This window comes from Mangifera indica, chromosome 5 (genome assembly GCF_011075055.1).
Source record: "Mangifera indica cultivar Alphonso chromosome 5, CATAS_Mindica_2.1, whole genome shotgun sequence".
NCBI lineage: Eukaryota > Viridiplantae > Streptophyta > Magnoliopsida > Sapindales > Anacardiaceae > Mangifera > Mangifera indica.
The window spans coordinates 18,209,711-18,233,583 of NC_058141.1; the positions used below are offsets into that span (position 1 = coordinate 18,209,711).

The 23,873-nt window shown below is 33.4% G+C and overlaps 4 protein-coding genes and 1 long non-coding RNA gene across 10 annotated transcripts; 1 reads left to right on the forward strand and 4 right to left on the reverse strand.

Moving 5' to 3' along the window:
• Window positions 1-278: 278 nt before the first annotated feature.
• LOC123217042 lies at window positions 279-1,153 on the reverse strand. The gene has a single exon (XM_044637784.1). It carries the CDS (start codon window positions 1,080-1,082, stop codon window positions 633-635), a length of 450 nt encoding a protein of 149 aa, XP_044493719.1. The 5' UTR covers window positions 1,083-1,153; the 3' UTR covers window positions 279-632.
• A 2,911-nt stretch (window positions 1,154-4,064) lies between these two features.
• On the reverse strand, window positions 4,065-6,346 carry LOC123215499 (3-ketoacyl-CoA synthase 1-like). Its single transcript, XM_044635618.1, has one exon. It carries the CDS (start codon window positions 5,818-5,820, stop codon window positions 4,234-4,236), a length of 1,587 nt encoding a protein of 528 aa, XP_044491553.1. The 5' UTR covers window positions 5,821-6,346; the 3' UTR covers window positions 4,065-4,233.
• A 1,296-nt stretch (window positions 6,347-7,642) lies between these two features.
• LOC123215501 (CBL-interacting serine/threonine-protein kinase 9) lies at window positions 7,643-13,730 on the reverse strand. Of its 3 annotated transcripts, none has more exons than XM_044635621.1 (15): window positions 13,317-13,730; window positions 12,898-12,960; window positions 12,741-12,812; window positions 12,512-12,619; window positions 12,350-12,430; window positions 11,927-11,980; window positions 11,710-11,835; window positions 11,546-11,635; window positions 11,297-11,419; window positions 10,953-11,060; window positions 10,500-10,616; window positions 10,302-10,358; window positions 10,022-10,096; window positions 9,817-9,889; window positions 7,643-7,859 (listed from the first exon to the last, which is right to left on the reverse strand). In XM_044635621.1, exons 1-15 carry the CDS (start codon window positions 13,491-13,493, stop codon window positions 7,846-7,848), a joined length of 1,338 nt encoding a protein of 445 aa, XP_044491556.1. In that variant the 5' UTR covers window positions 13,494-13,730; the 3' UTR covers window positions 7,643-7,845. The 3 variants fall into 3 exon arrangements, with proteins under 3 accessions (XP_044491556.1, XP_044491554.1, XP_044491555.1); XM_044635619.1 differs by having other exon boundaries at window positions 7,643-7,856; window positions 13,317-13,634; XM_044635620.1 differs by lacking the exons at window positions 12,741-12,812; window positions 12,898-12,960 and having other exon boundaries at window positions 13,317-13,634.
• Window positions 13,731-15,788: 2,058 nt separating this feature from the next.
• On the forward strand, window positions 15,789-16,643 carry LOC123215503. The gene is made up of 2 exons (XR_006502067.1): window positions 15,789-16,029; window positions 16,123-16,643. It is a non-coding gene; the product is annotated as an uncharacterized LOC123215503 (long non-coding RNA).
• Window positions 16,644-19,051: 2,408 nt separating this feature from the next.
• LOC123215502 (probable protein S-acyltransferase 12) lies at window positions 19,052-22,736 on the reverse strand. 4 transcript variants are annotated; one of them, XM_044635622.1, is made up of 8 exons: window positions 22,593-22,733; window positions 22,078-22,424; window positions 21,732-21,984; window positions 21,211-21,302; window positions 20,505-20,631; window positions 20,325-20,410; window positions 19,862-19,927; window positions 19,052-19,429 (listed from the first exon to the last, which is right to left on the reverse strand). In XM_044635622.1, the coding sequence occupies exons 1-8, from the start codon at window positions 22,603-22,605 to the stop codon at window positions 19,319-19,321; spliced, it is 1,095 nt and encodes a 364-aa protein (XP_044491557.1). In that variant the 5' UTR covers window positions 22,606-22,733; the 3' UTR covers window positions 19,052-19,318. The 4 variants fall into 4 exon arrangements, 1 of the variants encoding a protein (XP_044491557.1); XR_006502064.1 differs by having other exon boundaries at window positions 19,862-20,039; window positions 22,593-22,736; XR_006502065.1 differs by having other exon boundaries at window positions 20,325-20,415; window positions 22,593-22,736.
• Between the last annotated feature and the right edge of the window lie 1,137 nt (window positions 22,737-23,873).

The window sequence follows — 23,873 nt, forward strand, 5'->3', positions numbered from 1 at the left end:
GGTGGTTGTGAAGTTGGTGAAGATTAGGTAATTACCCAATCCCATACGCTTCTATATGTTTGGTAGGAACTTTGATATCAAGGATCCATAATTTAACTTAACAGATTTCTTATAAAACCTTTACATTCATCGCTTAAAAGTACCTTTTTTTCTTTTTCTTTTTTGTCAAGATTGTTTTTGTATGTGATGATTGAAACAGTGATAACAAATAGCATTGCTTGGACCGAAAATAAAATCTAGAAAATTATATGCCGATAATCAAAATTAACTCACTGGAATTGAATATTGTTAAATAATCTGTGTCGATAAATTTTCTTGCAATCAATACATTTAAATGAAAAACTTGAGAAATGTTTTCCAATGGCAACAAGACTCGGAGCGATGGTATCAACTATAGCTGGTTACTTGCCTGTACTTCTTTTTTCAACATAAATTTCTCTGAACACAAACCAAGGAGACTGTTTTCTCAATGAAAAAACTCCGTTTACAGGAAGTAATGAAATTCCAAAATTATTGTATAGCAAACAAAACACAAACGAAAGACAGACACAGAAGAAAAATAAATGAAATTGAATATCAACAAAAGAGAATGTGAAGGGGTAAGGATATGGACATGGACATGGATAAATGAGTTAAATCTCTGACAGTTCCTGCAATCGCTTTTCCAATTCATTCAACTTAACACTCCACTCACTCTTTATATCCAATGGTTTCACATTACTATAATCCACATCATGATCATCAACATCTGCGTCTTCTTTGTCGCTTCCAGTTCCTGCCGACTTTAATTCCCTTCTTTTCTTGTGCTTCTTTTTCTTCTGTACAGCCGCTCTTTGTAAAGCCCAAAGCACGTCTGACCCACTTAATTGATTTCCCTCTCCCTGTTTCTGTTTTTGCCGGTTTGAGATCGAATTAGTGTTAGATATCACCTCATCGGAATTCGTCGTCGTTAAGAAGATGTGACCTAATCCACCGACGCCGTCGTTTTGGGACCGCGCGAGAGTCACCACTGGACATCGGGAAAACGGTAGCCTTTGGTTGGGGAAGCAAACTGTGGCTGGGAGTGGGACGACGGCCCACATCTTTTTGTTGTCTCACAAGTCACACCTCTTCTTCATCTTTGAAATTCAATAATATATTATTTAAGTGAATGGCTTAGCATGACTTGTTTATATTTATTAAAATTTAACTTACATAAATATGACAAAAATAAGATTAATTAATTAATTAAGCTGACCAAATTTTGGGATCAGGGATATATTAAATTGAGCAATTATTTAAAAGATACAAAACCTAAATTTAAATACCAAAATATCCCCAACACTTTTTTATGACCCAATGTTTTATACAAACCAACATTATAATCAATGCTTACAAAGATTCAAAATTCTAATTTTCATATATTCACTTAAATCTCAATGTCGTGGCTTCAAAATCAAGGGAGGAAGTTCGTTATATTCAGATATTTATATAAATATTAACTTAAAATTCTATTTATTCAATGGTTATGTATTATGTTATAATGTATCGAAATTGTTCAATAAATTTAAAGTGTATTAAAAAATTAAGAATGATATAAAAGGCTAAATGATACTTTTCGATAGAAAAACATTAGGGTTTAGTTGATATTTTACACATATGGGGGTCAACATATATTTTACACTATTTTGAAAATTAGATCGGACCGATCAAGTCAACCGGTTGAACCGAAAACCAACGTCAAGTCCAGTCTTGTTAACATTAAAAAATTGTTTACTTGTTAACTCGGTCAAACTTGATCAAAACTGATTAAAACTAGTAGAACATGATTTAACAAAAATTTAGGATATTTTTAGAAATTTTAATTATTTTTGAGTAATTTGATTATTTCATTTTAAACTGAATAAATTTCTAAAAGTCTATAAGAAAAATATAAGTTCAAAAATAAAATTAAAAAAAAACATTTTATATCTATTAAAATGTCTTCTAAAAGCAATAATTTACAAAATTATATTTTTTTCTGTATCATAAGATAAAGATTTTTTTCATCTAATTGTTTCATTGGAATCGAATAAATAATTATCACTCCATAGAAATGATATGTTCTAATCTTTATAGGTTTGAATATCATAATTGATTTTTTTTAATAAATTTTTAAGTAAAATATGTTAATTAATACGATATTATTTAAAAAATTCATTATAATTTAATAATAAATTGAATCGATCTATTCTCGATCGAACTAAGAACCAGTAAGATAATTAATTCGATCATCACTTTAGTTTCTAAAACATTAATATTTTACATATGGGTTCATTCATAATTTTCAATACTCATGTCAAATATGAAAAACACAACCGTCAGAAACTTTTATTGAAATCTATGCAAAAATGGTATGTCTTTATATTAAAAGCAACAAACCTACGAATTTAAGGCTGATTTATACGTAGATAACTTCGCCCAAATCTAATAAATTATTCATATCTATATAACTTATACAAAGTTGGTCAATTTTGTATATATCCTTTTAAATTTAGTTATTTTAATTAATTAGCAAAAAAAATTATTATTACCTGCTGGTAAAATCATGAGTCATGAATGCATTTTTATGCATTGATTGTTATTTTTTTAATATTATTTAATGTACTATATGGCTATTATTATTATTATTATTATTATTATTATTATTATATGGCTCTCCCAATCCCATACATATGTATCTCTATTTTCAAACCACACTTTGTTGGGCAATTTGCACATCACATTCTTTACGGATAGGAGGATAGGCCAAGAGACCTATTTCTACACATATATCTGTATCCCATTATAGGGAAAACTTAAAGTGATTTCTTTTAATTTTTAAAAACTCAAACATTTATCTATGAGTAAAATTTTATTTAAAAACTCAATTAAAATTAAAAATAAAACCATCATTTAACAAAAAAATTATTATATTTTTCTCCTTAAGTTTTAAAAATTAACAACTTCATTTCTGTTTAAAGTTTATAAATTTTGAAAAATAACATTTGCCTCCCCCTCCCCCCCTCCCCCCCAAACTTATAGTTTTCTTCCTCCCACTCTAGCCATCATCTCCAACAAACGACAACCAATCTTTCTTCCTCTAGGTGATGCCTCTAGATCCAAAGCCCCTGGATAATGTCTAGATTGAAAAATTCAGTCATTCTTCATCTAGACAACGAAAGCGTTATCTAGATGACGACAACACCTTGGTCTCATAGTCGTCATCTGGGACAACACTCGTTGTCTAAACAAAGAGCTCCTTCGTCTAAATTTTTTGATCCAAATGAAGGACTTTTGGATTTCATCCCGGAGAAAAGGGCTTTGAACTGAGACATATTATTAGAAGAAAAAAAGACTGGTCATCATTAATCGAAAATAGTGACAAGAGTGGAGAGGAAGAAAACCCTAAGTTTTTTTTTTTGGGAATGCTACTTTTCAAAGCTTGAAAACTTTAAGAAATAGTGAAATTATTAGTTTTTAAAACTTAGGAAGAAAAATATAATAAATTTTATATTTTTTTAATTTTTTTTATTAAATGATGACTTTACTTTTAATTATAATTAATTTTTTTAATGAAATTTTGCTCATGGATAAATATTTAGATTTTCGAAAATTAAAAAGGATCACTTTGAATTTTCGCTATACCTTCGATCGGAGCAAGTCTTTTGGCTTTTTGGATGTGAGATTGCACACTAACTAGCTTTGAACCTTGCTACCATCTACATTCAATCAAGTCCTTGTCCACCAATATCAATCATTTTATCATTAATATTATAAAATGCCAAACTGATGCGGATTAAACTGATTAAAAAGTGTTTTCCATAGAAATTTAAAAAAAAAAATTAGAACGGTCAGTGTTGTATAAAAATAAAATATAAAATAATCAATTAAAAAAATAATGACTATTAAAAGTTAATATAAAATATTGAGAATTATATGTATATTTTTATACAAATTTGAAAACTTTTCGAAGTGGCTGGCCAAATTGAATTTTTTTTTTTTAAATTTAGTCCGCCCCTGAAAGAAAGAATTGTTTTTTATGTAAAGTAATCGAAGGATGCATGTGTACAAAATTATTAAATATAATTTATTACTTAATAAATTCCTACCAATTCATTCATGGGCAGGAGTTTTACATGTAGTTCTAGAAAGTCAGTCTCCTTCCGAGACTAAACAAAAGCACACATAATACAGCCACGTCACTTGGTCATTTATAGACACGTACGTAGGCATTCAAGCCGCAGGAATCTTAACTGGATACTTGCCAATGGACTCAACCCACGGGTTACCCCGCCACTCACCCTCCGGAACTCCTTTCAGCGATCTCCAAACAGCACTGTTACATTTGAAACCGGAACCGAATGCAATCTGCCAAACCCTGTCTCCGCCATTAACCCGCCCCTTGGCTTCTGTGTAAGCCAACTCATACCACAGTGAGCTACTAGATGTGTTGCCAAATCTGTGCAGAGTCATTCTTGAGGGTTCCATGTGCCAATCACTGAGTTGCAAATTCTTTTGTAACTCGTCCAAAACCCCTCTACCACCCGCATGAATACAAAAATGTTCAAAAGCAAGCTTGAAATCAGGTATATAAGGCTTAACTTTAGCTTTGAAAACTTTTTTACGAACAAGCGTGACAAAGAACATAAATTGCTCTTTCAGTGGCAACACGAGAGGACCCAGAGTAGTTATGTTGGTCTTTAATGCATCTCCAGCTACAGCCATTAATTCTCTTGCAAGTGAAACACCAACTGTTCCTTTATCATCTTCTCTTTGATAAACGCAATTGTAGTTTTTATCATCAGCGCCTTTATGAGTCCGAACTAAATGAACCAGCTCGTATTTGGAACGGGACCGGTCGTGAGCCTTGTTTGATAAAAGAATGGCAGCACCGCCCATGCGGAACAGACAATTGCATAGCAGCATGGATCTGTCATTGCCGAAATACCAATTTAAAGTGATGTTTTCGGTACTTAGAACAATTGCATACGTGTTTGGGTTTGTTTTAAGAAGGTTTCTTGCTAGATCGATAGATATAAGACCTGCGCTGCAACCCATGCCGCCAAGATTGTAGCTTTTGATGTCAGTTCTGAGCTTGTAATGATTCACGATCATGGAAGAAAGAGAAGGGGTTGGGTTGAATAAACTGCAATTGACAATAAGAATCCCAATATCGCTCGGTTTAACACCGGTTTTGTGAAAAAGGGAATCCAGTGCACCGAACATGACGGCTTCAGCCTCCGCCCGGGCTTCTTTCATGCAAAGATTTGGTGGTCTTGATGTTATTCCTCTCGGTAAATATGTTTCATCTCCAACACTCGACCTGCTCGCTACACGCCGCTGAAACTGCAGTGTTTCTTCTTCGAAGGCACCGCTCTCTTCGCTCATTTTCAAGAATGATTCCACCGACATTTTACGTTCATCTTCCGGTTTGTAACACGAGAAATCCACGAGGTAAACCGACCTGGAACGCTTGGATAAGTAAAAGGCCGAGAGAAATACTAGTGTAACAGAAATGGCAACTTGGATGGCTGCGTCAAAGCTGTTGAGTTGAAGATTCTGGTTAGAAAATAACTCATGAACCCGCTCAAGTAAACCTGTAAGCTGAACCAGAGTGGCTATGGACAAAGGTACTATGAGAACAAACATGAGAATTGTGGATAAATTGCACGAGTACCCATAGCCTAATTTTACGTACTTAAGCTTCACGGAATGTAAAAAATCGGGCAACCCTTGTCGAATTCTGATAACGGCAGAGGACGAGTCTTTAAACGCCATCTCCGCCGTCAATCTCTCCTTATCTATCTGTACTCTATCCATTTTCCTTTGTTCCTCTTTTTGGTACGATGAAGAAAGATTGGTGTACTAAATATCGACAAGAGTCTATAAGAAGCTGAACTGGTTGACCCTCCAAAGAAAAACAAATGCTGAAATGGAAACAAACCCCAACACGTCTTTGGTTAGGTATGAATAATAAAGAGACTGATTCAGAGGGAAATTTAAACCTGAAGAATGGAGAAACCAGAGCTCTAAAACTTTGTATATTAGCTGCAACAAAGCTGGAATCATGTATCTAATTAATGGTAGGTAGTTCAGGGAAGGATGGATAGCTCAACCACCAACGGCATTCTGTATGAAGATTATAGTGAACATATATGATATATACTTAAAAGCCTCAAGATCCCCAAATTAAAAAAAAAAAAAAAATCAAAATCTGGTAGAAGAAATGCAGTTATAGTTTTCTTAATGAAGGTGGGGCATTTGACCAAATGGCCTGCCATTTGAGAATGAGAGGTTGCTTTCAAGCTAGCTTTAGACTAATGAAGGTGTCCATTGCGTACATGATTCATGATCTTTCAGAAGTTATACACATTGGCAAATTGTCACATGTAATTTTATGCCAAGTATGTTTTGACATCATTGGAGTCAACATAGCATTTATTGGACATACTTAATTGACCAGGAATTTTTCTTTTTTTTTTTTAAATTTAGTTTAAACATTAAATTTGAGTTCACACATTTCTTGGAGAAAGAAAGATTTTAAACACAAATTTTGTTAAAGAGAAAAGATTACATAGTTCCAAAGGGAAATGCATTAAAAAGGACGGTGGAGTGCAGGTGACTGGTCGATAACCATCAAATGGTCAGTAATCTGTCCGTGCAACATAAAAAGACAATCTTTGGTTGTTTTTCGGCCACGTGTGGGCTTAAATTAAATTGTAACAATTACAGGCAGCAATTTTTAGCGCAACTTGTAGTAAATGGACCCAAAGGCTTTTAAGTCACGCGAAATTGTTTTGTTAAAATAATTAATAAAATAAATATAGTAAATTTTATTTTTTAAATTTATAGTTTTATTTGATACATCTCTTTATACATAGATATTTGTATGAATTAATCTATTTATCAATTTGTATAATACATTGAGTTCCTAAATTAGACTTCAAACTGATTAGATGTAGAAAATCTTGTTCTATCTTATTAGACAGATAAATTTTTTGAAATACAGAGATTGAATTTATAATTATTTTTTTTATATTTATAATAATATTAATTTAAATATTAATAATAATATATTATTATATAATTAAATATTATTTTATTATTAATTTAATATTTTTTAATAATAATAACTTTTTAAAGTGGAAAGATTAAGTCAAAGACTAGATCAAAGTTTGGTCCAATCTTTAATCTCTCAACTCTCCACAGCAGCCATTTATTTTATATTTCAAAACTTTGTCATAGAGTATGAAGAAGTCTCGACTTATGTACTAAACAAAACATGAAGGATAATTTCTTAAATTTAGAAAAAAATAAAAATAAAAATAAAAATAAAAAATGAATTTGTCTGGTGAGTTTAAGAGGAGACGTACCCTGTCTGTCCTCCCTGATGAAAAACGTGGGATACCAACATCAAACCGTTTAATAAGAGCTGCTGCCAACCAGAAACTAATGCAATGAATGATCAAATTAATGGGCACTTGAGAGACACCGTTGGTTGCCGTTGACGGTCTATTTGTGTTATTAAAAAATAACTGTTCCATTTTATTTATTAAGTTACATATTTGCGATGGTAGTAAAGCCATGAATCATATTTTAATTAAAGACCCTGTGAAATTCTATCTTTGCAAGCAAGCAAAAATGAATAAAAATTATAATTTCTTGCATTAAATATGACAATTTCTTCCATCTAATCAAGTGTTTTAAGACAGATTAGCTTCATGGAAGGGGAAATCAAGCTCATGCCACTTCACTCTGCTGAATACCGCCACACATTTTTTTATCTCTTCTGTGCTGTACACATTTGGGGGACAAAACTACTCACAAAAATCAGCTACTTGATTTCTATTTATTTTCTGCTGCATGAACATGTAAGAGTAAAGTCAGAACAGATATGGGTCAATAATTTATTTCAAACTTATTTCTTTCTATATTTATTGCTGCATTTGTTTATAAATCTTACTCAAAGCTTTGGTACTTAATAAAAACGCAAATCTCTAAAAGGAAAATCAAATCATAAGGAGGCCACTGTTAATGTTAATTGCTTCGTTTCTAAGCTCACGATTTCCTTCATTAAATGTGTGCCCTCTAGCTCATTAATTCACTGAAACTCGCTAATCAAATCCCCCTCTACTTTAATCACTAAACAACATGTCGTAAGCTTGAGAGGACGAAGAAGAAGTGGGGCAAGCAAACTTAGAGGTTGTCTGTGATATGATTTATTTATCCTTTTTTTTTTTTATGAATAAGTATGTGTATAACAAAAAGGCCCTGAAAAGCAGAAACAACCTAAGCTTTATGATCAGAGGAGAACACAAGCCAAGCTAACCTATAAAAGGGAAGGCCAAAACAAAAGGAAACAACCAACCTAACCAAAGTAAGCCTCTCTTTGCATCTATCAAAGCATAATCAAGATAGATAATAAGAGCCGGAACTAAGAGTATGTGATATGACTGAAACCTCTAGTATCGTACATTGTGCTATGGGGATCCAATTGAAGTTTATCAGAGGCTTAAATTGGTGGGTCGACATTCTTCATCTTCTTGTACGATGCTATTAATTGCATCTGGGCGGGATTATGGGTCCATATTTCAGCTCATCGTTGGTTAGGTTTTGGTTTGAATTAAATTTGAGGCCAAACGACTATTTCCCACCCAAGGTTTGATGTTTTCTCAAGTTTTCATCCTTTAACTATGGAAACATCAAATATCCACCTATAGCCTGTTAGATTTAACAAAACCCTAACGGTGGTAAATTTAATCTCATTTTCTCTCCTAAAAGTTTAAAAACTAACATTTTTTCCCTAAGCTAAGTTTGAAAAGATTACATTTCCCCCCCTAGGGTTTATTTCCAAACCCTTTCACTTTCTTCGGCGCCATCACCGGCCGTCTTCCCCTCCCGACGGTTTCTCTTCCACTGACGGCCGCCCTCAACTCTTGCACTACGCATCCGACGCAGAGAGAAGTCGTCTGGGAAGAGAAATCGTCTTCTCAGACGACAAAGACGAGATCGATCGATCTTGTCTTCATCGTCTGGGAAGACGATCATCTTCCCATATGAAGATGACTCGTCTTTCCAGAGGACGACGAGTGGTCTCGTCTTCGTCTGGGAAGACAACCGTCTTCCCAGACGACAACGACTAGGAAGACGAAGAACTTCGTTTTTCCCGACGAAGTTCTTCGTCTTCCACGGCTTCTCCGACTCCGATCGGACGTCCAAATGGGAGGAAAGAGTTCACCGGAAGGAGAGGAAGCTTCGGAAGGGAGAGGTCGTTGGCAATGGAGCCGGAGATGTCGTCGGAGATTTCAAAATGAAACTCTAGGGTGAAACGGCGATTTTTTAAAACTTAGGCTGGGGGAAAATTTTAGTTTTTAAAGTTTAGGGGGGCAAAATAGATTCTATTTTAGTTTATTTTTAATATTATAGCGAAAATGACGATTTTACCCTTACCACCGTTAGGGTTTTGTTAAATCTAATCGGTCATGGGTGGGTGTTTGGTGTTTCCATAGTTAAAGGGTGGAAACTTGAGAAAACATCAAACCTTGGGTGGGAAATAGTCATTTGGCCTAAATTTGATGACAGAGTGTTTGGTGGATTGAACTTCATCTTGATCTTCATATTGGCAATGGAGGCTTTTCGACTGTTTTTGGTTTGATTTTGATTGAACGGAGAATGTTAAACATAATGGCTGTAGAGATTTAACTAGAAAACCCTAAATTTGTAAAAATAATAAAAGTAAAAATTAGTTTTTTGGTTTCCGCAGGCAACCCACCCGTTTGTTAGGTCTATCTATAGCAAGGGAAAGAGAAATATTACCTCTCAATTCTTGTGTATTTTCTTCAGTTTTCCAAACAACATCTTTCAGTCCTGTCGAAAAATTTTTGTAGAACTGCAATGTGATAAACCAAATTAATCTACAGTCAGCATGGCTTCCAAATGTAATTACAAGAAAACTAATTTCTATATATAACTATATTGTTATAAAAATCAATAAAAACCAAAATTAACAATGTGAACATGCCTTGTGAAACTCTAATGTGTCACCACCAGTTTTGCGAACCTCAACAATATGCAAGGAGGGAGCTACTTCAAACACCTGAAATTTAAAAAGCATTGAATCACCCAGATATTTTTTTGTATCCAAATGAATTAAACAAGGCTTGGAATGATATAATATATAAGAATTTAAACATTCTGTATCCAATTTTGGAAGAAGCCAGTTTCTTACCCAGCAACAATGAATTTCCATGTAACTGTGAGGAACTAAAACGATAATACATTATAATCAAACAGTTTATTACCTCTGTCGCTACAGAGAGTTGGCCTTTCCTTCCACTTTTATCACCTTGCAACTTCATCTGAAATGATTTTATTAAAAAAACAAGAAAGAAGATTTGAAAGGAATTACAATGAAGCCTACACTTCTAAAAAGTTAAATTGGATATACGAAAAACAAAACTAAGTATATTAAATTGCAAAAAGGACAAGAATTAGTTGACCTTATAGTTTCCCTTGCGAACATTGAAGCCCAGAGGCTTTGCAGCTTCCTCTATTTTAGACATGATTTCATTGGCAGGGCGCTGGGAAGAAAATCGGGTTTCTCGCTTCACAAGACCCTAGAATTACATATTTCAAACATTGGGAGATATGGTCAACCAGCAATAAAATAAATATATATAATTTAACATGGAAATAGCAGTGGGGCTATTGGCTATGGTAATCTACTCAGTTTTTTTATTAATTATTTCGTAGATTTAGCCTAAAATTAAAAAGAAATAGATGGCCTTTATGAAAGTTTTTTCTGAATAAATCATCTCAGGAATATCGTGTTATCATTTTAATAATCTTACAGGTTTTTTCAGGACCATATATTATCTTCTGAAATTAGTAACCACAGATTTTGGTCACAAACAATAATGAAAAATAAAAGCCGTGAAATCTTGTATATATACCGTCTGCTTCTCAAACAAATTTTCAAGGCTGAAGCCCTGTGCCCTGGAGATTAGCTCGAAAGCATTCATTGATACAGGCTTCTCTTTCCTTTCTGTTACAAGATGTTCCTGAAAGAGAATAACAAATAATTAAAGGTTCAAACTTCTTTCAATTCTTGTTTTTTAAGTTAACTAAAATGCTAGTTTACAAAATCATGAGTACAAAACAGTTGCAGTCTCAAATCTTAACACCTGAAAAATTGTATAACCAATTAGTCCACATTTCAATGTCTTTTTTAGACCTTCATGTCCGGACAATTTTGACTCAGAGGATGAGAAGAAAAGCTGTGGTTCAAACAACTTACCTTGGAGTCATTAAAAACAGCATCTACATCATCAAGATTCACGTCCTCTTCCTTATCAAATTGCGGTGGTTTGTATCCCTTAATAAACCATTCATCCTTTAAAATTTGAGGAATAGTTATTCTCTGCAACAGAAGAAATAACAGTCAACACAAATGCATGTATTAACATTAATTCATCAGGTGCAATATATCATATGCCCAGGCTAACATAAAATATAAAAAGTAAGGGAGAAACAACGTGGTACTTACTGTAACGGGGTTTGGGTCAAGAATACGCTTTATAAATTTCTTAGCGGCATTTGAAAACCATGATGGACAAGTGAAGTCAGCCTTGGATATCTGAAATGTATATGAACATGTATTAATGTACTTAATTGAACTCTTATCATCTAAAAGTGGGAAAGTCTGCTTACTTTTCTATACAACATTCCAAGATTAGACCCCTCAAAAGGCAAGAATCCGGCCATAAGTACAAAGAGAATGACTCCACAAGACCAAACATCAGATGTTCTTCCATCATAACCTTTGTTATTGAGCACCTGATAAGAAAAAAAAAAAAAAGGATGAGTTTGAGGAACCAACAAATAATTGCATTATTACTGAGTACTCAGTAAAGCTATCAGTAGATACCTCAGGAGCAACATAATTTGGGGTTCCACAGGCAGTGTGAAGTAGTCCATCTTCCTGCAGTAAGTAGCATGTTAGTAGGTCTGATTTCTCTTTAAAAATTTCATAGAAGACTTACCTGAGTCCTCCTCAAGTAATAAGTAACATGATTTACATGAGTTACAATTAAAAATTAAGGGGTGAGCTATATGTACATTAATAAAATGAACGGCCACGATTAAATAATTAATAGAGCTCTCCTGCAGCTGCTAGGGAACATGAAATATCGCGCAGGTTTTGGCATTCTTTGTACGCACGATTATTTAAACACATGCATTATTCACATATCTCCAATACAGAATGAGAGTTATCTAAATATTAAGCAATTCTCATTTCTCAATCAGGACGAACTTATTAACAGTTTTGATGTAACTGAATTATCCTTACCCGAACTTGTTGTGAAAACGCACTTAAACCAAAATCTGAAATTTTAAGAACACCATGTGAGTCCAGAAGAAGATTCTCAGGCTGCGAAATGATGAGTGAGAATCCTTGTTAAATAAAATTCCATAAAATACCACAGAAAGCAAGAAACGAACTTATATGAACCTTCAAATCTCTGTGGTAGACCCCTCTACTATGACAGTAGTCTACAGCATTAATGAGCTGCTGGAAGTATCTCCTGGCTTCATCCTCTTTAAGTCTTCCCTTCTTGGCCTACGAATCAAACAGCAAATTGAAGAACTTTAAAAATGAAGGCTATAGCTGATTCATGACACGACATTTATGACCACTTAACAGTTCAATATTACAAGATGCTTGTAGAAGAATGCCTTACAATTTTATCGAAGAGCTCACCCCCATCAATAAACTCGAGAATGATATAGATCTTTGTTTTACTAGCCATAACCTAGAAATCAGTAGACATATTATTAACTCTAACTATATAATATAATTATATCCAATTATAAAAATAATTAAGTGGGTATAAGTACCTCAATAATTTTAATAACATTTGGATGCTTGATCAACTTCATTGTTGATATTTCTCTTTTTATCTGCCAAATAAGAAAGTCAAAAAGGTCAATGACTATTTTTCATATGGTGAAAACTCATTTCCTACGTCCAATTATTGTAAAAATCACTGTGGGTCCCACACTACAATAGGATAAACATGATTACGTTGCTAAACATGCCACTAATTCCTCAAAAATTATAAATATAATTGAATATTTTGATTATGTGACTTAAGGGATTCATATCTTTTACGATTCATTTTTACGTAAGCTATGCCAAACCCTAACTAAATTAGACGATTGGATCTCATTTGGAATATAGACAAAATCAAAATAATCCGGTGAGTGAGCCATTCTAATTCATCGTTGGGATACCAATAACCGTACGTGACACATACCTGTTCCACCATCTTGTGACGGCGGACATGATCACGGTCCACAATTTTAATGGCTACGAACTCTCCGGTCTCCACATTCTTGGCGAACTTAACCTTGGCGAAGCTGCCTTCACCAAGGGTTCTCCCCATCTCATATTTCCCGACACGTGTCCTTGCCGCAGACACTTTGGCACTCATTTTCTCACCGCCGATATAAATCACAAGAACTGTATTGCTAATGGATCTCACAGCAATCTTTACGAGATAAAATTTCTGTTGTTTTTTTTTTTTTCCCGATAACGTTTTTATTGCTGGGATATTGAAGACGTTTGTGGGTGGAAACTGTGGCTCTGTATATGTGTCATGAAGTTTCCTGGAAAGATTATATGATATGGGTCTCAGATCTGGTTTTTGCACCCAATCATATGACAACCCCGTGGACACTCCGTGTCTGTATTGATGAAATCATTACCTTATATCTTAAATTTAAAATAGCCAATGCAGATTCCTCAATTTACCAAATTGTCCATTCATGGACTTAAAAATTTTATTAAATATTTATTATTTTGGCGTAGATAATACAGTAAAAGAAACGACTTGTCAACTTTCCATAATTTTCTGCCCTTTTCTTGCTTAACCAATAATTATTCTTACGGACTAATAGGAAGAATACAACCAAACTAATCATAATTCTCTTCTAATGAGGCGTATAAATTTGAATGGTGAATGAGATTTTAAGTTAATTTTAAATAAACCAACCGGGGTAGCAATGTAATTTCAAACAATGAAGGGGGTACTTCAATTATTGATTACGTCCAAAACCAACATTGCTTTCAAGAAGGAATCACTAACAGCTGATTCATGAATCAGTTTACTGTCAGCTTCCGATATTTAATTTACAATTATATCCTTCTAATTTGTGGTTCAACACAGTTGTCCTGTCACTCTCACTCACGTTAAGTAGCGCAGTGGAATCTTGTCCATTCATGCTTTGGTGGAGAAAAATTATCTAGTCATGGCTTGTCTGTCTTTCGTGGTTTTGCACAAGGTAAAAAGGTGGATTTGAGGTGGGTATGAGATAAAAGAAAAATCAGTGTATCGAGTTTGAATTGGATTCCAAATCGACATCTTGATTATGTTATTATATTAAAGTTTATTTTATTGATGATTTTTTTCCCTCTTTTGATAGTGTTATTCAAAAATTTAAACGAGTTAAAATCAAACTCCAATTAATTATTTTAAATCCAAACAAAACTCCATTTAACACTTTTCAAATATCTGCACGAATTCACCCATGACAACAGGCATTAGGATGTAGACTGTTTCATTTTGGGCCTAAAATGTGATACAGTCATAATGCATGGAAGCACACTAAAAGCTTCAGCTCAGGGAGCAACACACTTCGGCCTAAATCGATCTCTGACTTTTTGAATTGGGCCTTAATTTGAACTTTTGAACCTTTAATACATTTAGCCAATTGGGTTCTCACAGTTCTCACACTGCTACAAGAGGCCTAAGATCGCTTTCCCATGTGGCTTTTTGGGCTATCAAAGAAACCTCCGTCATTTTATTTTTATCCTTGGCTCTCATCTTCTCTTTTTTCCGTCCAACCGATTGCATAAAACATATTATTCCGGTTAAACACATATTTTGGAGATCTGTATTGCCTCTCTTGTTCATGAATTATGATCTATAAATTTATCCTAAAAAGAAAACTATGAATATAAGAACATAAATTTAAACTATGAAATAAAAGACATTTGAGTGTTTAATAAGTGTTAAAAAGTGAATACCGGAAGTCCACATAATTGCCTGAGGACAAGTTGCATCTGTCAGCAAATATAATAATATATGCTCCCTGAAAGAGAAAGTAAAAGCCAAGGAGGAGGTCATAAAGCCATTTTTCTAACCATCTTAAATAGATAGAAGTGCGTCTAAGTGTTCCTGTCGAGTTCCAACCTGTTTGAGGATTGCTGCCAAATAACTTTAATTTGATAGACAGGACTCTGATAGGCTGACGATGGATACGGATCCAACTGGGACACTCAAACTCATTTCTTATGTCATTCTTAAGTGAAATTTACATGCCCAGGCACCGTATTGAGAAAAACCTGCGCTATATAATATAATGCATTGAATGTTTTGCTTGGAATGATATTTCCCCGTAATCATGTTTATTGAGTAAATTAAACCATTAGCTGTTACTGGACTGGCGAAGACATGCTTGGGACAGCACCAACTGAGGCACTTTTATGCAGACACCTCAGAATTCCAACGAAAAAGTATTGCTTCTGGTTCCGTTTAATTTGGTATTTTATCAAAGAACAATGTATATATTGTTTTAATAAAGTCAAGTTGAATACGAAAACCTCATTTTCATGTAATTTTGAGCATGTTTGACCTAAGTATTTTCTGAGTAATAACTTTGTCTATTGGAAAATAAACCACAAGAAAAACACATTGAAAAAACATATGGAATCTACCCCAGATTGCTCCATGGATAAATACTTAAAATAGTGTTCAAAACCAAGACGGAAGTCACGGAATCATTTTTTTTTTTTTAAATATTCAGTCTTTTATCAAATAAAAACTTTGATAAAAATGCACATCTGGTGGGTATATTGATTTAAATTTGCTTATATAAATAACAAAATCCAAGACCTGGCTGTACCTCACTCTCAAACTTATTCTCCGTCCGTAGAATATTCTTCATCTCTTCTAAACCAGAACGTTGGTATTCCTCCGTATAATTCTCTTCTTCTTTGGTTCATCCAGGATAGATAGCGTCCAGTTTAATGAGTAATGTATTTTTGGGATATTTTTTCAGGGAATTGTTGTTGTGATGGGAATATATGATGAAGATCTAGAGAGACATGAGGCAGAACAGATGGAATCAGAGAAAAGAGTGAAGACGTTTATAGCTTGTTTGTGGTCATTGGTGGTAAGCTTGACAGGAGGATTGATGTTAGGGTATTGGGTATATAAATACCATCCAACAAATACTCAGCTATGGATGGTGCCCTTTGGTCTACTTCTCTTCGCTACTCCGGCCTTTATTTGGTTTGCTGTTATCTTTTCTGAGATCTGCAACTGCAACTCTAAGAGCGGTCACGTCGTTCCTGCATCAAGTTCGTTAGGTGACTCAGTTCATGACCCCAAGAGATCATGAGTTACCGTGTAAAATTATCATTGCTTCTGTAAACCTTCTTGTAAAATCCCCCTGCTACAATTTCCGGTCATTCTCTGGCTTTAATTTGAGATGTACTTGATTGATTACCAAATTAAAATGATTGGAATGGATAATATACATATATATATATATATATTATGGATAAAAAGTTTTGATTAGCTTCGTTGATCCATGTTTTTAGTTAAGTAGGTTTGGTTTTATAATTTAATGATATTATTCTCAAATCGAACTAAGTGAAAACAAATTCATTGAATCAAATATCACTGAGCTCAGCTCATTTGCTATTTTATTGCAGAGTATTTTACAAGAATTTAAACGGATGGTTGTAATTGAAAATAAGAAGGCGTGCGGGTGATATAATAGGTATTAACTGATTTTGACTTGATAAAAAGGACAAAGGACTATTTTCCACCCAATTTGTAGCTGAAATTCAAAAACACACCCACGATAGTTGAGAAGTTTTAACTCCCACTTATATTATTACTTTCTCTCCCCAAATTTTAGAAACTAATATTTCATCTTTAATAAAAGTTTTTAAACTTTGAAAAATAACATTTTCACACCCAAACCTAAGGTTTTTATATTTTTCAAACTCAGTTGCCCCTTAGAACTTTCAAAAACAACAATCTCACCCCCACTCTTCAACTTCAGCTTTGGAATCCCTTTCAGCATTGTCTCTAGTGCCATCTCTAGCCTCCTCTTTCTCCTAGTGCGCTGGAAAACTATGCAACGAAGGGCTTCTGGAACTAGGATTCTGATATTAAGGGAGATTGAGCTAAGTAGATTGTTTTCTTCCGTAGTTTCTAATTTTCCAATTTGGATCTCATACGACTCACTCTGATTCCTTATCCAACGGACTTCAAAGGATAACCTATAGTCAAATGTACTCTTTTAAGTTATAACATAAGTCATCCTTAATAAAAAAGACAACAAGTATTGTAGGTAAGTTGCTCTTTTTCCCATCCAAGGTTTGACCTGATAACACTTGTTCATCCTTTAGAAGATAAGTAGCTCAAAGTCAAATTCCAATAAAAAAAACAACTAACAATTTAAAGGGCATAATATTAGGTTCACAAGCTAACTTTTATGTTTTAAACATAACAATTTAAATTTACAATCTAATCCTTAAAACCCTAATCACAATTCAATTATAATCTCACCATCATCAACAATAAAGTCAATGTCAGATAAAGTGAAAAAGGTTGATATTGATGGATAAGTTGTCAATGAATTATCTAACAATGAGGAGATTGACTAGTGGAATACATTGCTAGAGATTCATCAATACAAAATAATTTAAAAACAACGATATTGAAGGGTAATGAACCAAAGATGGAGAGATTGATATTAAAAGTGTTTATAAAAGTTAAATCAACACCAAAAAAAGTTGAAAATAAAAAGATTGATGTATAGGATATGCCTCTAGAATTTCATCAATACAAAATGAGCTAATAGCAACGATATCAATAGAAAAATGAATAAAAGATGGAGGTATAACTATCAAAAGTGTTTGTGAAAATCAATTCAATGTTAGATAGAGTTAAAAACGAAAAAATCGATAAATGGGATATATTGTTGGAGTTTTGTCGATGCAAAACGAGATGAAAATGACAATATTAATGGGCAAATGAATCAAAGAAGGAGAGATTAATGTCTGAATTATTTGTAAAAATCGAATCAATATTAAGAATGAGTTATCAAAAATAAGAATATCAATTGGGTTCTAAAGAATAAAAAGGTGAGGGTGAAAGATAACAAGAAGAAAAGGGTTTTTATAGTAATTTTAATATTTCAAAACTTTTTTAATTTTTTATTAATTTAAGGTAAATTAATAATTTTGAATAGTAAAATAATAAAAGATAATAGAATAATTTAACTTCTTTAACACTTATTTTAGGAATCTTTTATGTTAATAAAATTTGATTTTACAAAAAAAAAAAAAAAAAGCAATTTATGTCATCACCTTAAAAAATTTAATTTACTCATTTAAAAAAAAAATCATAAGAAAACTCTACAACACTTGCTATATTAATATGTTACAGTATGTATACTTGGTACATTATTTTATATTGGCAAATAATATAATTTTAACAAAATCAAATATTATCAATTAAATGAAAAAAAGTAAATTAAATACCTCCTCACAATTTGAAATTTCATGACACATCAAAAACGAAGTTACTTTAAACAAGCGTTGAGAGATGTGAGTTTCACTCACAAGACTTGTCTTTAAACCTAAAAAAGACCATCAGGAGCTCGTGTTACTTAAAAATTGTAGTGCTCCACTCCAAACGCAAGCGGGATAAAAAATTTCTCTACTTCTCATTGATATACAGTACACCAAAACAATCATGCCCGAGATGTATCACTTGGATCAAGAGCTACAAAATTCCACCTTCTTGCAGATAACACATCAACTGTTTGAGTGAAAAGAACCGTTTCCATACAGAAAATGATTTCCACTTAAACTACAACAGGAAAATGGACGTATTCCATTTATCAAAAAATTTAAAAAGGATTCGATTAGCTACCAAACCCCACTAACATCAGAGTAAGTACGAGTTTGTTGCCAACACTTTAATTGAGCACGTTCATGCGTTATTTTGGACTTTTATATTAAGTAGTCCACATTCCACAACAGTTTGGATAATCATCTTAAACCCCAAATACATTGTACAAAAAATAATGATTTCCGGGCCAAAATTTGTATACATCCTCTCGTGAAAAGTTGAGGAAAAATCAACACTTTTAACATATTCAACATGATAAAAGGGTACAGTATGATACACTTTGCAGGAACCCCAACTCACAGTAAGCTCAACAAGCTTCAAGCCTAAACGTCAGAACGTGTAGGGAAATCTAGGCCATGAAGTGCAGGTATGTTGTCTAAATCTTCTTTTGAAAATAATGGTAGAAACCACAATGCCTTTTTTGTTCCAAAAACCTTCAACAGGGAAAAATGACTCCGTCAGAACAAAGATTACTATTGTTTGTCTGGAAGAAAATATGTCTTCTATTTGCCACAATAATCAAAATTAACGGAATTCCTAGCCAATATATTTGTCACCAGATTAAAACGTATTTAAAGGGTACCCACAAAAGCAGGAAAATGATTCCACCTTTGTTCATTTTGTAAGTCCTGAGTCATAGATCAGAACTTCATCATGGCAGTAGAGAAGTAAACCTTTATTTTTAGTTTATAATATATATTTATCAAAGATGATGCCCTAGACTCTATGAAGAATACCAGAAAAACTTTTGCCAAGTTGTAAGCCCCATAAACGCCTGAACACCCAAGGAAATACCCTTCCACAAATTTATTCGCATAAACTAAACATAGAAAAGAGAAATAAGACAGTTTGCCCAAAGATATCACCTGCTCAAAATTCTTCTTCCTGCCTATGTCATATTTCCATCTGGCTGCTCTTTTTTTCTCATAAACCTACATAAAAGTTTCCAGAAAGAAATACAAAGCTACCAAATGAGGACTCAATTGCTGAAACATGCAGAGCCAGGTTAATGCCACCATATGCATAATTGATGCAGCCATTAACCTATCAGTAGTGGGAGATTATTGTTACATTGGAAACTCAAAATTAAAAATTCAAAGTCAATGTCAGTGTCACAAACCATGCAACTCACTGAAAATTGCCATCAACCATACCAATCATGATGTCATGGTATGAGCTAAAAACAATTTTCATTAAAACCTCAATTGTGGTTGTGACAGCTAACATTGCCTGAAAAAGGGTCACATTCCATGGCCTCCTCCAGGAGAGCAAGTTTACATAACCAAACTCAAATACAGGCACACAGAAAGCAGTTCATGTACCCATTACCTCTATTGATGTGGTGTTGCTTGATACAAGGGATGCATGCATAACAATGAAACAAAGAAGACTCAAAGCAAACGCCAAATTAAGAACTGCATTGAGTTAAACAATCTGTCAGAAATGTGGAAACAACCATGCAGAACTAATATACCATATGAAAATAATCAATCTGCATCAGCAACTAACCAAAAGCCAAAAAAATGATTGCTAGATTGCCAGGAGAAGAGGAATGATTCATAGCTTTGCCAAAGAACTCTATAAAACTGGGAAGCAACACTAGAGTGTCTATTGTTGTCTCCAGAAAGGTATACAACTTGCAGTGGGGAAACAAGTCAGAAGAAAAAGAAAAGAGTTAGAAGCCAGTCACCCCAAAACCACTAATACAATTCAGAAGAATATAGAAGCACTTTAAATGCACACATAAATATAATGAAAATCATTTAAAAGTTGAACTATTAATCTGACATGCCCTAAATTTTGGGGCATCATGTACTCTAATAATAATTGTCAGCAAAGAGTAATAATACATATACAAACAAATTGTAGAAGCTTATTTGTACAAACTAAGGTGGTAATATTTGATTTAGTGATTTCCAAGTGAGAGAAAAAATAACCAATCACATGTTGTCATCTCAGTTTATACAATTTGTTTGTACGCAAAGTTTTATTCATCGACAAAACAAGAAGTCCATTGGTGTTGGCACTAACGTGTTGGCATACTAATTCACAGGGTAAGAAATATTCTGTGTCTAGCCACGAACTGTCTAAGTCTATCCTCAGAAAAAGAAATAGTCTTAAACATTTCTGTTGAATAGTGAAAAGGAAAAACATCTTAGAGCAAGCTAGACTTATTTCTTATTTTGTAATATAAAACATCAGGAGAAGAACCTACCAAGAATAGAAGAAAAAACTTGTAGTTGCATGCTCCAACACAATTTACCACCCAAACACAGTGGTGGTCCATCTTGAGAACACATCTTTGGCCTGCAGAAATGTAATCGAATAATTACAGACTGGCATTTCATAGCATTGATCTCAGTGGTTCATAACATTCTAAGTATGGTAACCAATATAATGCTTCTGGTAGTGTTTCAAAGATATGAACCCTAGACACCCTTTGATTCCTTTAGACAGGATTTTCATTGCTGAAAATATCTTCTCATATTAAGTTGATTGAACAGCTAACAAAAGATCCAAGGGACAGAAACCATTATTAACGTTCAGTTAACTTTAAAAGGTTAACACTATGACTTGCAGCTTTCGCATAACTTAATTAAAAATTAGCTTCATATCAAATTTCCCTAAAAAATAATACAATCAAAACATCAGAAATTGCCCGTTCAGAAATGTTGTATCTTACTTAAATATGATAGAAAAAAATCACCAAACAAAGAAGCAAGAAAGAAGGCTTACAAACAGAGCAATGATGGCATCGCGGCGGCTTCCCATTTTGGCACCTGTCACAGTAGGCCACCGGCCGTCCTCCATCCAATCGATCTGAAAACGGCAGTGTGGAATCTAATGTCTCTGGTCCAGCGTAATCAGAAGATATTGAAGAACTACCAGCTTCCAATCTCTCCTCCGACAATACTGCCCTCCAATTATCCGGCACAGAGCCAGGGTCCCAAAACACAACCATTATATAGCTCCAAACCAACATTACAAGCTACAATAACATAGTTCAACATCAACTTTACTCATCTCACAAAATGTAGTTCTACAATCATACACCATTTAACAGATAAAGAAAATATATTACCAGAACATGAAACACTGTAATTATAAAGAATGCTAGAAACGAATGAACTCCACCGCGAAACAACTGTGGCCCGCAAGTAAGTACAACAACGGCGTAATAAGAAACGGCGACAATTGCGGCAACTAACAGGATCATGAAGTAGCCAATTACTTTGAGGCCAGAACACAACTTGAACAGGTTTATATCCATGCCTCTCCCAAATTTGGGGACAACTGGGAGGTATCTTCTGGATCGCGGTCGGAATAAGCGCTTCAAAATATTCGAAGCCAGGTTTAGCTTACTCTCGGCTCGAATTGAAGTACTCGCGCTTCCGAAAAACGGTGACGGTGAGCTTGATCGGAAACACTCTGGTGAAAAATTAACAAATAATGACTGAAATTAGGGCACGATTAATAGATTAGTTTTCGGTTCGAAAGAGAAAGAAAAAAAAAATATTAGTAAGCGAGAAGTCGTTGCTAGGATTGCTTTCAAAAGAGTAGTGTTCCATTAATTTCTGGTCTAAATAATATACAGACCATACTCTTTCATCTTCTATACCGGGAATTTGACCTCCAAATCTTTAAAAATTCTACAAAATTTAACCAGTTACTTTGATCAAACAAAAGAAACCGTTAAAAGTAATTACAAATTTTTACACAAAAAGAAGAATTCAATGTGTGTGCGTCTGTTTTGTTTTTTTAAATACTCTCATTAATTTCAATTGCTCAAAGGACTCTTTTTCACCCAAATTTTGATGAAAATAACAAGTTTTCACCTTTTTAAAGTTAAATTTGTTGTTAATATTATTTTTTTTTTATAAAATTAATGAAAAGACTAAAATGTCTTCTTTTTTTTGTTATAAAGAATCTCATTTAAATCTAATCATTTTTTTAGATCGAATCAACCACATGAACAAATAAGATCGCAAGTCTAATGAGTATTTCACAATCACAATATCAAATAAGTCAATAATCTTATTTTGAAGTAATATCAATGAGTCTCGAATCTAAATTATTTCTCTTAGCAATTTTATATCATTTATCATTTAAAGACAAACGTCATGTCATATGTTTTTACTGAAGGGAAATAATAATTTATCCAAAAAATATAAATTTTCTTATAAAAATTAAACTTTAAATTTATATAAACTTTATAAAAAAATTTCATAAATTTTATAGTTTTTATAATATTTATAAAAATTAAAAATCATAAACGAGGCTAGAATCTTATTCATGTCTATTAGTAGTTGTTCGTTTCTTGATGCATCATGTCCTTCGAATAAATAGTAGTAGCAAACAAATTCTTTGTTTAGATTTTCCGTCTCATGATAAGGTTGATTTGGTGATGAGGGTAGACGATGAAGTGAGATTTAGGTTGTGATTTTAAAAGAGGAGATAAAAGAAGAAGAGCGATGAAAGGATATAGGTGATAACAATGGTGAGAGTAGGGGTGTAAGTCAAGTTGAATTGCTTGTAATCAATTCTAGTACAACTCAGACAAATGTTGCACCAAACTTGAGCTTGAGGACAATTAGTTTGGTGAGGTCACAATTCAACTAGAGTCAAATATTAATATACCCTAAAAAGTTGTAAATTTTATACTTACATCATAAAATCTAATTTTTTTTACCTTGAAGATAGGTATAATTAATAGATATATAAATTATTGAGTTTAAATTAATAATTTAAAATTAGAGAGTTAAAATTAATTTTTTAAATCAAAATCAAATCAATCATACTTATTTTGAGCTTGAGCCATAAACAATAAAAACAATAGCATGAGAGATGGTAATCATGGTGACAAGGTGTCCTCTTCAA

Excerpts from the sequence above, each read along its gene's own strand:
- LOC123217042 (XM_044637784.1), bottom strand. The coding sequence starts at position 1,082 with ATGTGGGCCGTCGTCCCACTCCCAGCCACAGTTTGCTTCCCCAACCAA.
- LOC123215499 (XM_044635618.1), bottom strand. The coding sequence starts at position 5,820 with ATGGATAGAGTACAGATAGATAAGGAGAGATTGACGGCGGAGATGGCG.
- LOC123215501 (XM_044635621.1), bottom strand. The coding sequence starts at position 13,493 with ATGAGTGCCAAAGTGTCTGCGGCAAGGACACGTGTCGGGAAATATGAG. Across the intron at positions 12,431-12,511 it reads TCTACCACAGAGATTTGAAG|CCTGAGAATCTTCTTCTGGA; the intron begins GTTCATATAAGT and ends ATCATTTCGCAG. Across the intron at positions 10,359-10,499 it reads TTCGCAAGGGAAACTATAAG|ATGAAGTTGCAAGGTGATAA; the intron begins GTCAACTAATTC and ends AAATCATTTCAG.
- LOC123215502 (XM_044635622.1), bottom strand. Across the intron at positions 21,303-21,731 it reads ATGCCATCATTGCTCTGTTT|GCCAAAGATGTGTTCTCAAG; the intron begins GTAAGCCTTCTT and ends ACATTTCTGCAG. Across the intron at positions 20,411-20,504 it reads AATCATTTTTTTGGCTTTTG|TTCTTAATTTGGCGTTTGCT; the intron begins GTTAGTTGCTGA and ends AACTCAATGCAG.